Source organism: Ostrea edulis, chromosome 7 (assembly GCF_947568905.1).
Source record: "Ostrea edulis chromosome 7, xbOstEdul1.1, whole genome shotgun sequence".
NCBI lineage: Eukaryota > Metazoa > Mollusca > Bivalvia > Ostreida > Ostreidae > Ostrea > Ostrea edulis.
The window spans coordinates 52519918-52535525 of NC_079170.1; the positions used below are offsets into that span (position 1 = coordinate 52519918).

General features: G+C 34.9%; 3 protein-coding genes across 3 annotated transcripts; all 3 read right to left on the reverse strand.

Moving 5' to 3' along the window:
- Positions 1–1368: 1368 nt before the first annotated feature.
- On the reverse strand, positions 1369–3947 carry LOC125653264 (uncharacterized). Its single transcript, XM_048882646.2, has 4 exons — positions 3786–3947; positions 3388–3468; positions 2428–2519; positions 1369–2198 (listed from the first exon to the last, which is right to left on the reverse strand). The coding sequence occupies exons 1-4, from the start codon at positions 3841–3843 to the stop codon at positions 1992–1994; spliced, it is 438 nt and encodes a 145-aa protein (XP_048738603.2). The 5' UTR covers positions 3844–3947; the 3' UTR covers positions 1369–1991.
- A 374-nt stretch (positions 3948–4321) lies between these two features.
- LOC125653262 (universal stress protein MSMEG_3950/MSMEI_3859-like) lies at positions 4322–8080 on the reverse strand. The gene is made up of 4 exons (XM_048882644.2): positions 7926–8080; positions 6092–6199; positions 5490–5581; positions 4322–5069 (listed from the first exon to the last, which is right to left on the reverse strand). Exons 1-4 carry the CDS (start codon positions 8047–8049, stop codon positions 4866–4868), a joined length of 528 nt encoding a protein of 175 aa, XP_048738601.1. The 5' UTR covers positions 8050–8080; the 3' UTR covers positions 4322–4865.
- Positions 8081–9441: 1361 nt separating this feature from the next.
- On the reverse strand, positions 9442–14575 carry LOC125653263 (universal stress protein MSMEG_3950/MSMEI_3859-like). The gene is made up of 4 exons (XM_048882645.2): positions 14398–14575; positions 12873–12956; positions 12242–12333; positions 9442–9913 (listed from the first exon to the last, which is right to left on the reverse strand). Exons 1-4 carry the CDS (start codon positions 14453–14455, stop codon positions 9710–9712), a joined length of 438 nt encoding a protein of 145 aa, XP_048738602.1. The 5' UTR covers positions 14456–14575; the 3' UTR covers positions 9442–9709.
- Positions 14576–15608: the final 1033 nt, after the last annotated feature.

Here is a 15608-nt window from a genome sequence, read left to right on the forward strand (position 1 = left end):
GACAGCATTTGACCCATTGATAGGTTGATTTGGCAAACTAGATTGTTATAACGATTATAGAATTTGCGAAATGCTGACTTTAAACAAGACTGTTGAAACCCTTGTACTATCAACTTGTTTTTCAGTAGCCTGCCTCGATTTGAAAACTGATCATAAGCAGAACAAGCTCTTGCGTATCGGATCAGTTTAGAGATATAAACACTATATGCAGGTGATAATGGAATATTGCTACATAAATATGGGAAGTTGACGATGGAGAAGCTGAAATCATCCCGTTTGTCATACAGTTGAATTGTCAGTTTGCCGCTAATGTCTACTTTCAATAAAATATCCAAGTATGAAGAAGAAGTGGACGACTCTGTGGTGTCTTTTATTTCAAGTTCACAGGGACATATAGAATCGACATTTGAATTAATATATTTTGGATATAATAGCTTCAAGTGTGCGTCCACCCGATTTTGTAAAATTTTCGTTGTTGTTCTTGAATGTGGAAAATTGATTAAACAATACACCGAGATGCTTATAAAATGATGAATATTCAAGGTGATCTTCTCCTATTTTGTATACATGATCACTTCTTACGAAAGTGGACCATTTTTAATTAGATTTGATAGAGATTATGTACATCTCCCCCTTCTTTTCTTTTTTTACACCAGCTAGAAACAATATTGAGTACTGCGTCCATGTCGACTTCTTTCAACGCTATTTCGTCCGCGTAAAGAAGGACATTCAGTTTATAAGCACCAATTAGTATACATAACATTCTTTAGGTCTCTTAATCATACAGCAATGGTATAATTCCGTGAAAGTACAACATAAACAGCTTGTGTAGAATTTTTATAAGAGTGTTCGACTGATGTACCTGATACGGAAGCTCGTCTACACCACACGATTTTCCAGGTTTAGTTTTCATCACATCCTTCTGAACTTCATCATCGGTGATTTGGCTATTGAGCAAGGCACTCGGTCCGTAAAGATCAAAGATATCACGTCTCACGTGTTCTTTATATAATACAGCGTTTCGTTTTTGGAAATCATCGTCGAAAGCGTCATCTCTTATTTCATGGTTATATGGGTAACAAATCTTTTTTACGGGTTTGCGTCAACGTGGTGCATAAAATAGAATTCGCTTATCCAAAGTATTATGTGATTCTTTGTACCTATGTGTTTGTTGTAAGTGTTTTTGGTCACACGTTAAAATTTTTTTTCCATTTCCCGCTTGTGCCGCCATAAGTCCGTAAGTTCCAGTAGGGCTTATGCGAACGGAGACGTTTCAATCCACTTTTTTGCAATATTTATATAACAGTTAATGAATCCATGTAAAAAAACAAAACAAAAACAAAAACAAAACATGAATGAACACGAAAATCCAGTGCCTTCTTTTTTAATATTCAAATACATTTAGTGGTAATCAGATTTAGTATCTAAAATTTATTGTGGTATACGTATGTTTTAATGTGTATTGTACTTACATCAATGAGTTAATATAAAATAAGATAGAAAATACCAGTTTATAAAAAGACTACACAACTGTATACATCGTATTCAACTTGCAGTTCGTTCAATTTCCGGTACATATATGAATTGTACATGATAAAAATGTTATACAGCGCAACCTGCACTTATCATACGCCCTACACCAGTAGCAATTTGTACAAAATTTGGTGTATGTGTGTGCGTGTTTTGTCTGTTTTCCCCCTTGAACTGCGTGAACTCATGGATTTGAGCATACAGGCATTTTACATTTTATAAAGCTTATAAGGGAAAAGATATTTTTGGCGATTCATATTATAGGAAAATGGTTGTAATAACAGGCCTATAAACTGAACAACCTGTGTAACATTCCCATTGTACAATACGAAATCGACAATTAGTTGTGAATTTAAATTTGAATTCCAAAATCCAGGAATTTTATGATATAGTTGTAGGGGTGTCTTAATTTTGAAGTGTTTAATTTTTGTCAAGGAAGTGGTAGGCGGCCGTGTAAAGAATTAATTTTCATCTAATTTGCAAATAACTACTGGGCAATGTGCGTGACGTAGAATGAAATCACTAAAACTTCCCAAAATAGTTCGCCTAATTACACCCATTCCTCTAGTTCCGGTAACAATATATTTCGGCTTCTCTTTATCAAGCTTGTCAATGATTGCATGTTCTGGTTTTCTCTCCACCTTCTCAATCTGGATTTCAGCATTTATCTGAAACGGATTTCATATACAGGTATATTAAGGGGATTGAAAGAAACCGTTTACTTATCCATACATCGTCCGAGAACAATTAATCTTGGTTTACGTGCAGACTAGGGAACCGAATTATTCACATGTACATATAATTATTCATATAACGATAAGGACCCGAGAAAAGATGTCTGCTAATTTGAAATTACACACACACAAAGAAAAAGATAAATAAATGAGCAAGCTTTACTTGTAATTCCTGAGCTAGCTGGCTATACATTTCATTCAGTCTGGCCGTTTTTTCCTCTGTTCGTTTGTTGAACTCCGAAAATCGTCCCGGACCTAAGACATGAAAATTTATGTAACAGTGTATTTAATACATTTGTTTTAATTATGAAGTCAACGTGGATTGTGTATAGATTGAAAGTAAAAAGACGCATTGGTCTACAGAATTTTTAAACATTTCCTAAACTGGAAAAGTTGGTATTATACCAGTATTTGATTAGTTATATAAAGTCAATCAATTCATATTTATTGACAAAACTTTCCTTACATTTTGTATAAGTTATTTCTGAATTCACATGGGGTGGGTGGGGGAGGTGGGGGTGATTCAACCTATGATATACATGCATCATATAATACATCTATATATCAAGTTAACAAAACGCTTTTGAATATTATGATATCTAAAATAATTGTGTAGGTTTTGTATCATTTGACAAATATCACATTTATCGTGTTTCATCAACCTACTCGTATTATTGCATACACGTATTTCTTCTTGAATTACTCGCCCAAATGAGCTAGATTCGGTTGTACATAACCTAATTTACTTTCTTTTTATTCTTTCCTTCTTCCTTTGATTTATAAATATACTAGTACAATATCGAGCCTTTATACTATCATTATAACATTGCCTTGACATTGTAAATAGAGGGTAGTTATAGGCTATGTCTGATGTTTAATTCTATTCAATAATTTAAGGGATAAAATATTGATGAAACCAATATAGATCTGATACAAATACATTTATAGACTTTTCTTTATGATGTGAAGTTTGTAGTACAAAATTATTCTGTACGTTGTTTTTTCGTGCAGTTTTACTTTCTAATGATATACAAACACAGAGTAATTAATGGATAAGTGTATGGTTGCCCTTTATGGAGTAACACACGTAGCTTTAGACGTAAATAAATACAGTATTTCATACTCATTTCTTTCATGAACAGATTCTCCACCGCATGATACAAGATCACTCTGTATTCTGCTTTATGAAGGTTTTCAGCATACCCTGAATAAAAAACAACATACACGCTGTTCAGCTATTGCTAGTATAAATGCCTCTTATGTTTCTTGAATAATTATCTACTGCGCTTCATATTACACTCAGCACTTCCAATTCCATTGCTACAGAATGCATTGCCTGATGTCAGTCTCATTGTATGTATACAAAATATGATATTCGCCATCCATCGTAACTTCAAACAATTTTGATAAAGATGGTGCCAAACGCGGAAACTCCGAGAAAACCCCAATGCACACACCAATTAATTCTAATTTATGATTGCTAATGATTTCCTTTTAAATCTATATAAAATGCACACTTACATCTGAATGCAAACCTTGCAAATTTACTTTCATCTATAGCGATAATTATCGTGGCCATTTTGGAAAACTGCACCTTCGTCACGGATAACAAATATCTAGGTGTATTTCAGCAAGTTCTATACCTGCACACACCCATTCTGAATGAAAAGAACTAGTTTTTTTGCGTCATTAAATGTCACTAAAAATAAGTGCGTTTTAATTTTTCGGTGTCGTGTTTTCTTTTATCATTGGAGGACATCCGTATTGGACTGCAGACAAGATATAAACATGCAGGCTGCAGCTCTAGTGTTCAATCTGAGATGGACAATTGGATTATGAATATGTAATATTTTCACGTTAATTCAAACAGTAAAACTCACAAATCGCCATGCTCATCTTCGGTCTTGAATATGTACAGAACACATTTAAATAATTGTTCTCCTTATCCTTGTAAATAGAAAAAATTTCAATTGACTCGTTCATAATGGAAGTTCAGTGTTGTGCAAAGAATATTTATCGATGCATCGAAATTCCCAAGCAAAAACACAAATTCAACATTTAAGAATTTCTTGCAATATTTTTATTACATATTGATCACAATTCCGTATATGGTAGACTACTAGCGCATAACGATTTGGTGCAAACCCAATGTTTACTAAAATACGAACCCAGTGTCACGCTTTAAATCGCTGGTTGTGAATTGACCGAATGACTTAATATGAGGTGTATTACAGAGTTTCATAACAATACATATACAGAACATCTAAATCATCGTACATAAATGAAAAGCACAAATCAAAATAAAATATTCCTTGGATCTGAAGTAAATCTATCATTGGTCCTAGGAGACAACTGACTCTACATGGTGTTGACTCTTGAATGGTTACAGCCCGGCATTGTGGGATTTGGCTTATCACTAATTTGGAAAATTACTTACATTTTGTAAGATACGACATAATTCTACGCAATCTTTGATAACATGTACACTGTATCTTAAAATCAACATTACAATATTATGCTTAACTGAACACAGTTCCAGAAACCAGACAACATTTATGGATTTCCCGACAAGTATTTATTCGGCGTGAATAGTTTCAATTTTTATTCCTCTAATTTGCAGACGACCACGGGACAGCTGGCATGATGAAGAATAAAGTCACTGGTACTGCCCAGAATGGTTCTCCTTATTACTCCCATTCCCCTAGTTCCGGTCACTATACAACCAGCATTCTCCTGGCTGGCCACATCCACAATTGCATATTCTGGTTTACCGTCAACTTTTTCTATGCGGACTTCAGCATTAACCTTTTTGAGAAACAAAAAAAAAATAAATAAATAAAAATAAATGATAATTTGAATTATAATTTTTACGTAAAGCAATAGCCGCTTTCGTCGATTTTAAATTCTATGGCAAAGACTGACTAATAAACCTATAGAAATTGTGTAAGGATTGTCATATGTCATGTGTAGATAAAAAAAAAAGTCCACTTGTCAACTGTTCCTCTGTATTTTCACCATACATCTGACGTCCGCGATCGAAGAACCCTTAATCTTTATTAAAACAACCATTACTTTCAGTTACGACACAGGCGAGAATGTAATATATAATGTTGTATATTACGTCTGTCAGTTTCACGGAGATCGGCAGTTTTGGGACGTCAGAGGAAACTCGATCGATTAGGATTTTCCAAGTTATTCCCTCCACAATTACATACAATACTTTACCCCAAGACTGGCAGCCATATCGACAAATTTTTTTTTCAGTGCTGCTGACTTTTCCTCTGCCTCCTTCTGGAGTTCTTGAATTCTTCCAGGACCTATTAAAAGTGGACATTACTATAGCGGTACATGTGTAATGATACCATCCTTCACTGATTTAAACCCGAATCTCAAAGTTCTAAGTGACAATTGACATGTGCAAAATCTTAATTTTCAGTTGTAGTAAAAAGCAGAAAACAACAAAAAGTATCATGCAAAATTGCACGTTATTTTCAATTTCAAATATTCATGTTCTACAAATCATAAACTTTGTCTTAGGGCCATCTCAACTGTGGCCATTTAAAAACATACTCTGTGAGAAATGCACTTCTTTATCATATGTACAGAAAATTGAAACAATTACATGTAATTTATTACACTGAATGATACAAAATTATCACTGAATTATTTCCCCAACTTACAACAAGTTCACGTTTATCTAGTGCCTTGTACTTTTCTTGTGCCTTGCATCGAAATAGATAATTTGTGACATCCCTTTTACAAAGTTTACAATTAATCTTGAGACACACACAATGTACAAGTAATGCAAAATTAGAAACATAGTTTACTCATTGTTGTAGGAAACGTGCTTCTCCTCATTTCAGGGACAAAGATGTTCTCCATGGCATGTAGTAAAATCACCCTGTTTGTGGGTTTATGGATGTTAGCTGCATACCCTGTAAAACCATTATAACTCGTTATCCTTTTGCTATATTGTTCTAATTAATTACGGTATTCTAAAGGAAGAAATATAATGGTTCTTTATTCAGGCACGGATCTAGAGGGGGAGGGGTCCGGACCCTTCCCATTTTGGAATTTGCAAAGTATATATGTACCGGTATATACTATCTTGATTTATGAATTATTACATTTGTGTACTGAGTAATAAGGACAGAACCAAATCACAAAATTATCATGGAATAATTCTATACAGAGTGTTCTCTGAGGAATACATACTGGAACGATTTGTGTGACACCCTTCTTTCATTTACAATTTATATCAATACTGGTGATGGATAAAACAATTTTATTCACACTCGATCTTTAACCACATGTCAGGATACGACGCGACGTACCAATGTTCAGACTTTTCACTGTTTTACCAACAAACATCTGGACAATGCAGATATTTCACTGGTGTTATCATATGTTACTGCATCATCATAAAATCATTGATTTCGGTAGAACCCAACCGAAAACAAATTGTATGATGATCAATCATTCATCAGGCAAGGAAACTGAAGATTATTTCAATAATGAAAGTCTCTGGCTAAAGCAAGCACATAGGAAGTCAAGAAGGGGAGGGGGTGGCTTGAAGTCTGTCCCAGCCCCATCCCAACGTTTTCGGATAATATACTTCCCTGTTCGTTAAATTACTAAAAAGAACGTTACATATATTATATAAATCTATAGATAGATCGATCGATAGATAGATAGATGGACAGAATTATTCCAAATTAGGGCCCTTTCGAGCATAACAAACAACAGACATGATTTTTACCCTTACAAACAATTATAGATCTACATTTGTATATATTACATGCAAAGTTTTATTACGCGGCTGGTTGGTCCCCATTTAATTTGTATGGCAATTTAGTAAAACGAAATGGAAATGAAAGTTTCAACACGTGAATTTGTGGAACCCCCCCCCCCCCCCCCCCCCCCCCCAACTCTACGATTTAGGATTTTTTATTTTCTTTCTCGACAAAAGTTCGATCACTCCTAGGAAAATATCCCGGATCTGCGCATGTTATTATGATTGGAAATCTAACTACATGTAGTCCACAGTGTTAATCTCATAATATTTTGTAAGTATTCATCATACAGCCTATACTGTATTTGTCCTTTCTGGCGACATCCTGAGGTAGTCTGAATTGCCACTGATCATCAGCGAAAGTTTACTAAATTGATTATTTAAAAAAAAAAAAAAATAAGATCTGCATCCTGTATTACATCATGTAGTTGTAATTTTTTTTATTTCATGTACATCGACATTTAAATAAATGTTAGAAAAACCCAATTTATAAACACTTATTTTTACATGCGTAAAAACGAGTGAAAAAAATCCCAAATGTATTAGATATATTTCTGGCTGACAGAAAAATCAATAAACCACAAGGTATACAGAGCTGATCAATGACGGGGAAAAAACAAACACCCATGACTTTTAATTGTTTAAACTACGCAGCTTACCCTTAATCTGACATCACACAGTCACTAATACAGTAATGTTTACACTATTTAGGCCTATCAACTTCTAAAAATGTTGCAAACACGTGCACAACAACCCAACCGCTGCACTTCCTATATACATGTACATACAGAATCACTAAGATGGACACTGCAATGTAATTAAATTATCTAAATAAGCCAGTACATGAAATTAAGATTACGTCTACTTACATCTGAATGCATTCTCAGCAAATTTACTTTCATCCACAGCCACAACAACAGTAGCCATGCTGGATTCGGATCCAATAAAGACGATGAGGGGAAATAGAGTTATCGTTCTTTTGCGCACTGACATGCGATGACCTAGATACTCCACCAATAGAAGGAAACTGCGTTGTTTTTACCCTTATCTCCCGAGCGGATCTAAGTTTTTATAAGGGATTCATAGTAAAATCAAACTTTTAAAAAATGTTTCTGATCTTAGAACAATCTTTGCTTACACAGAGTGCATGGGTCCGCACATTACCAAATATACACGAAATTATATACATGTACATGTCATAATCCATTGAATCTATATATTTCATGCCAAATAAGAATTTGTTAAAAATAAATAGCACAATTATCTGCCCAGATTATCAAATAAATCAATTGTAACGGACATTTTAGCGGACATGCATCAACCGATGACTCCCAAGAGATACCGGTATATACCCTTTGTCATTAGTGACTCTCGCGTGTAAGGTGAGCTTACAATTTTTAAAAAAAAAGTACCGGTATATGTTTATATAGTGTAATGTGGGGATGAAACAGAACATGGTGCGACACTGGAATAGTATACACTGTACCGATCATATCTATAATGGCGTTTATATTCGTTATTATCAGGGCTAGGTCTATATGGTTACATTGTAGGTGTTCAGTAGGGACGCAGTGCTACAGTTTATGCCATGTACAAATGTCAAAATGTTCTCAATCCAAAGTTTCATTTTATGTGTTACGACAGGGAATCACAGATATCGAATCGAAAGTAATGACATAGTAGTTGTATGGTATGGTAGTCTATATAGTTAGGGTGAAAAATTCTTGAACGTCCTGTTCGAGATCAATGGACAAACAAAATTTATCTCAACTTTCCCTTGAAGAATAGGCGAGTAAAAGAGGAAGTGGATAAAAAATGTTGACCTCAACGATAGTGGTACACTGTAATTATGACCCCAAAATACACTAGATGTACAGGTATTATCTGCATTGATTATGTGAATAGATGCTCTCTCTCTCTCTCTCTATTTGTTGTTGAATACATGTGCATAATTATTTTATATCTATTATATACATCATTAAGTATTAAAATGACCAAAGATAAGAACAATATGAAATTTTCGAGACGACCTTTCCCTTCTTCGGGATGACAGAATATTTACATACAAATGAAATAAATATAAAATAAAAATGCAAATTAGCACTAGCTGATTATGGTAATGAATGTAGTTGGTCATTCTAGTCCTTTATATATCCTTATATAATTTAACTCGAACATTCCGGTCAGACACTTTGGATGTTGAGTGTTGATTTTTGGTGCTCTCTCTCTCTCTCTCTCTCTCTCTCTCTCTCTCTCTCTCTCCGTTTCACAAAAATTGTCAGACAATCTATTTTAAGGATTTTGCCCGATTTATTTCCTCTAAAACCTGAACTACATATAACGGATACGTTGGAACTCTAAAATGAAAAACAAACAACAGAGGAAATCTTTGAAAATATTTAGAAAATAAAATATTCAGTATAACAACAAATCTCCACCATTATGGTTTAGAATCTGGATACAACATACTATATAATATAGAGAACACATTATACAAGTAATAAGAATGTAATTGTAAATAAAGACTAATGTAAAACTAAATATGACGATGCTATTAGACATATACAGCTTATGCCGAGGGATGATCACAACAGCTTAAATATTATAGAACATCTAATTCTTCCATCACTTCTTCAGATACGCCTGCGCAATGCTACTGATGGTCCATTTTGTATACCACTACTGGGCAGTGGGCATGGTGAAGTATAAAGTCACTGGTACTGCCGAGAATGGTTCGTCGTATGACCCCCATTCCTCTACTTCCGGTCACTATGAATTGGGCCTTTTCTTTTCCAGCAATCTCCACGATAGCATGCGACGGTTTTTCCGCTGTTTCTATTCTAACTTCACTTCCCGCCTGAAATGTTGTTGGTACATTATAAACAAGGTATAGTATACAAGCCTAGTGTACACGTACACGCATAAAATCGACATAACTTCAATCTTTTTATCAAGGGCATAAATTATAATGAAGACAAGAAAGTGTTAACATGATCGTCAATGGGATGTAGAACAGAAATCATGGTAGAAAGATCAATGTTTTATTTCCGATACACGTGCGTCATTAGATTGTGACACATGGAACAGCTTTTCAGGGCCCAGTTGCACGAATATGAGTTACTGGGGTAAAGTCTAGTTAATGCTATATAAATCTAAGAGTTAATGGGAAGTTAATTGTCTGTTAAAGTTAGCTAATCGTCGTGCAACTGAGTCCAGATCCACAAGAAGGGAAATAATCATGTGTTGTGTTCTTAAACCTCAATCTAATATTAAGAGATAACGTTTACGGATGTTGCAGGATAAAACTCCCGAGGTCGTGAAATTTTATTTTGAAATATAAAAGCCGAGACGGTAGCCAAGATTTTTATATTTCAAACCACATTTCAAGACCGACGAGGTTATCCTACATCATCCACGAAAACAAGAACTTTATTTCTATTCTACTACGGCTCAGAAAGTGTACATATACAGCTACCAAAATCACTGTGACATCATGGCAGTTTAAAAATAGAGTAGTCCTAAATGTTTCTTGCTGACGAGTAAAGGTGAGATGACAAGGTATACTAGATTTGTTTTGAAAAAATACTTTAAATTATATTTATTTTGACGTCGACAGATTATATCAACTGATTTGAATACACAGTCCACAAAAACTACATGTGTGGAAGAGGGTTAATTTGTCTGTGCATCGCCATATTCGTTTACATGTGTATCGATCTCGCAATGCAAACGATTGATTTATGTATATTGAGTGACAAATATTATTCAATTATTTATAAATTTATTTTGCAACATATATCAATTAATTTTTCTGATTGTAAAATTGAATTATCAGTTATCGACTTTATCGTTGTATTAGTGCAAGTGAGATGTTAATTATCAATTTTCTCCTAATAATTTATTACGTATGAAGGTACCCAGGTACATTTACATTGTATATCATGGGCGTAGATGCCTCTCATACAGCACGCCATGGGATGCACATCTTTTAGTCAAGAAAGAAAGAATGATATGCACATCTTTCAGTCAAGAAAGAAAGAAAAGAGAAAGAAAAGTTGTATGAAGCAACAATACATTAAGGAGTTTGTGACTAAATACTTAAATTATTAGATTAGTTTATTTAGATTCATATAGGCCTCTTTTTGTTACGAATTTAAGTGCAGATTTCGTCCAAAGAAAATGTTAAAACCCAGGAGCTTTCGAGGGCGTCGCCCCATGTCCACCACCAGGGCTTTGACATGGACCTACTGGGCGCCTTAAAGCGGACCCAAATCCCCTGCCTTTTTGGTGAGCACATTTCGTTCTAGCTACACTCCTATATATCGAAGAATAATGACCGCGGGATTCCTTTGATCTCTGCACTAACCGTGATAGAATTAGAACTAGGTGCTTCACACTCCCGTGTTTGAGCGACATATCCAAATACGGAAACGTGATGAAGGATCTAATTCTATTTAGATTGCTTGAATCTGAGTTTCATTTGCATTAAAGGCCTGTATACTCCAGATAATCTTTCAAACGAACTTAATTTTAACTTTAGTCATTGTAAAAATACAACCTGGGATTACAGACAATCTTAATGTCAAAAATATGTTTATGTTTTCCGATTTAGAATTGACCTCGTGGTCTGAGATATATGCCCTGGGGATATTAAACACACAATTTTCGTAACGAACATGTTTAAAGATAAATACCAGAGGTTCTCGTCCATGAACGGCTGATACATGTACACTGTACCTTGAACTCCAAACGATGCAGCTACACGTGTATGAATTAAATAGTAATGAGATCTGGTAAAATTCGTGTTTTATTTTAATCTTGAGAGGGGGATATTGGAGGGGATGACAAATCGTTTTATCTTTTCCATATGGCGAACATTGGTTGCGTTTGGCGACTCAATTGAACTACGAAATTATCAACATCAATCACATACATGAACGTACATGTACATGTGTATGAATCGTCGCTAATTATTTTGTGAAATATCCCAGCAATAAACAATGAATTTCTTAATAATCCGCGCAACATCTTTCATCAGTATTTAGATGATCTCAATCATACAATGAGACTTCAATTCATAGGATTTAAATTTAGATGTTGATCAGCTCATTGATGTTACTGGTCATAAGAAAAGCAGGGCAATATAGTTAATAATGCACACGATCCTTTTCTTTGCTTGTCTTACCCCAAGGTCAGTCACAACTTTTGAGTATTTGTCTTTCAAAGCCTGTGCTTTATTCTGGGCCTCTCTTCGCAATTCGATAATACGTCCTGGACCTGAAAATACAAATTCCAGAGTAAATATAAAAATACATGTAAATGTATCATAATATGTACATAGAATATATCATATATTTTTCTTACATGTACTTTTAAGAAATAAATTTCAGTTTTGGAAATACATGAGGGTATGAACTGTGACGTTTCACGCTGGCATACTGCATGAAGCGCGTTATCGCGTCATGGAAAAATATGCCGACGTGAAGCATTGCTTTTCATACCCTCATGCATTTTCAAAACTGAACTTCCAATTACATTTTACTTTTATTTCTGTCGGAATCCCTTGTATATTTCACGATTGCAACACATTCATTATAATTTGTTACGATATCTAAGACAAACACGTTGAAAATGTAAATAATCATTCTCTACCCAGAGTTCCGTGCGCTAAGAGCGTAAGTGAAACTTGCGTAACGCGCCGTCTGGTGGAAGAATGGTGAAAAATATAGTTCCATGTACAGTTATCTGGAATCAGAATGTCATATTTTCCCCATTTATTTAGATTTGTAGAGATAATATGCAGAATCTACACATACTCATGTCCTTGGCATCGATCAGGTTCTCTATGACGTGGAGAACTATCACCTTGTGTCCGGGTTTGTGGAAGTTTTCCATATAACCTAAAATAACATGTACATGACATGTACATTGTATGCAATGACGAAAATAGACATTGTGATTTAGATTTATCTCATGCACTTCGTGAATGACCGCTGCTCTCTTTCATATTGTACATATTTGATAAACAAACAGATAAACATAGACAGTCCCCATCAATCTATCATCAAAGACACTGGAACATGTATTGCTGAACAGGAACAAAAACACTATCCCAGTTAAAGGTTAGATTTCGGGAACTTAGTAGGCCAATTATAGGAGACGTGCAATGTAATAAATAAAATCTAACGTAGCCAAACATGTACCATACCCTTACATAGCAAACGTGTACCAAGGTGTCACGTCATGCGCTAAATCTAATGCATCTTAATGCATGATTTTGTTTCTTTGTTTGTTGTATGTACATGTACGTATGTTCTACAGATGGTTTAGTTTAATGGGTCAGAGAGAGAGACAGAGAGAGGCAGAGACACACACACACACACACACACAGAGAGAGAGAGAGAGAGAGAGAGAGAGAGAGAGGTGGGGGGGGAGGTTGTAAAAGTTCAGGTATAGGAAAATATATATCCAACGGTGACTAAGTAAACATGATCCACATTCATTTATTGTCGGGCTCATTTTTTACAATTTTAAAAATGTCACACTCTGAAGAGCCGGACAACACGGCGAAAGCGTTCAGTGTAATTACAAGTGTTTTTTTTTTAGTCATCGATGTATGTATGCAGTGGCGGATTTAGAGGGGGCAGGGGTCCGACCCACCCTACATGCTAGGTTGCATTTTTATTCGAATTATCTACGGTACATGTACTTGTTTGAAGACATACCCAGATAGCATTTTTTGTTAAACAGCCGATTATTGTGGGACATTGTTATGGGTGTAGATTCAGTTACATCCAGAGTTATATTACCCCCCTTTTTGAAATAAAATATTTTCTATGGAAAGAACATATTTGTTACATTTAGAAAAGAACAGTTCTAAATTCAAATATCATATGCATTTCGCTATTGATTACTCCTTGTTATACTTCAAAAGGGGATTACAAATCTATGAATAACAATGATGTTATTATAACCGCGTAAAGAAGTTTTTCATTGTCATTCATCTATATTCAAAACATACAGTGAAATTCCTTTACTGAATTTAAACTCAGACTTCATATGCAATCTTAGGCTGACCCTGAATTTAAAGATGCATTGATGGTCTGATCAATCGCGGACACCACGAAACAAATTCTAAGCACAACTACAAAGAAAATCTCCTTTTCAATTTGAACTTTAAATAACCTTTAGTAGCCATACATACAATGTGTGAACCATTTACTCTCCGTAATTCGGTCTGATAAACATTCGCCTATCGACAAAAGCAAGTACTAATACTACAAAGACATTAAATTCAAAGATAACCCATTTACATTTTTATGTTTTATGTTTCATACTTACATTTCAAGGCATTTTCTGCAAATTTACTTTCATCTATTGCTACAATAACTGTGGCCATTGCGAATGCGTCCTTCTACAGCTGCGGTACAACTTAGATATGAAATATTTTGTATCTATTCGACTTTTCACGGGGTCATGCTTGTACAGTGTATATGGGAAAAATTCCACTGCTTGCAGTTAAATGCCTTGTGGCGTATTGTAAAATCCGTACTTGTCCGTTTAGACTATGCTGTCCATTGCAAGAATTGGGGCCGTTGGTATATCAAACATTCAATCATATGGCTGTAATTACTTAGCATCTTCTAATATCCGTTAAGGGGAGATAAAAATTAAAGTTAAAATCTGTGAATTACACATGCGCGTGACACTGTAAGTTAGCTTTCGATTTACTTATGGATCCAATCAATGGAAAAAGGATTAGCGATTAACATGACGCGCGTTCTTTCTCTCCCTCTGTGTGTGTGTGTTAGATGCTAAATAATTGCTTTCAGCCCTGAGAAATAGGGGATAAGCTTAACATTTCGTTTTTGTATCATATCATAGTATTACATGTGTAATCTGAAAATTCTTAGTTATCATGACCAAATATAAACGTAATATATTTCTTTCCATCAGGAATTAACCCACTTGTCGGGACCGTTCCAGTCGATTCAGTGGTTAAAGAGATTGCTTTATGATCGGGATATCATGAGTTCGAGTCTCGATTGAACTGTATCATGGCTGCGCCAAACCTAAGGTACGCAGCGACCGTTCCTTCATTAAGCGCGCAACATTAAAAATGAAAGATGCGGGTTTTTTTTATGAGACCTTAAACTCTGAGGTCCCGTGTCGCAGCAGGCGTTGGCGCGATAAAGAATTCTGGCTGCTACGGGATTGAGCGCCATATACATGTACTAGTATAAGTCAAAATTTGTGGTACTTGCATTGCATGTGTGAAATTTGTTCGGAGAAATGTAACCAAAAAAAAGAAAAAAGTTGGATAGTTACTGCGCGCAAATGATTAAAAGAGCACCTGCAATACAAGCAAGCCAAATTAATTTTAGGCTATGTTAGTGTAAAAACAGTTTGAAACGGATATGATACATGTATAAGAATGCTATTCGTTACTTAGATCATTTATTTTCTATTAGGACATTTTCATAATCTTGAATATTCTTCATGGAAAGGACGCTATAGATTTATAATTTATAAATATCGTTGTTAGAAATATA

Bases quoted from the DNA above. Each gene is read 5' to 3' on its own strand.
- LOC125653262 (XM_048882644.2), bottom strand. From the start codon at position 8,049: ATGTCAGTGCGCAAAAGAACGATAACTCTATTTCCCCTCATCGTCTTT. The intron at 6,200-7,925 runs GTAAGTAGACGT...ATGGTTTTACAG, and splicing joins TGCTGAGAATGCATTCAGAT to GGTATGCAGCTAACATCCAT. The intron at 5,070-5,489 runs GTAAAGTATTGT...TTTCTCAAAAAG, and splicing joins ATATGGCTGCCAGTCTTGGG to GTTAATGCTGAAGTCCGCAT.
- LOC125653264 (XM_048882646.2), bottom strand. From the start codon at position 3,843: ATGGCCACGATAATTATCGCTATAGATGAAAGTAAATTTGCAAGGTTT. The intron at 3,469-3,785 runs GTAAGTGTGCAT...TTTTTTATTCAG, and splicing joins TGCAAGGTTTGCATTCAGAT to GGTATGCTGAAAACCTTCAT. The intron at 2,520-3,387 runs GTATGAAATACT...TTCATGTCTTAG, and splicing joins TCTGTTCATGAAAGAAATGA to GTCCGGGACGATTTTCGGAG.
- LOC125653263 (XM_048882645.2), bottom strand. From the start codon at position 14,455: ATGGCCACAGTTATTGTAGCAATAGATGAAAGTAAATTTGCAGAAAAT. The intron at 12,957-14,397 runs GTAAGTATGAAA...ATGTTATTTTAG, and splicing joins TGCAGAAAATGCCTTGAAAT to GTTATATGGAAAACTTCCAC. The intron at 12,334-12,872 runs GTATGTGTAGAT...TTGTATTTTCAG, and splicing joins GATCGATGCCAAGGACATGA to GTCCAGGACGTATTATCGAA.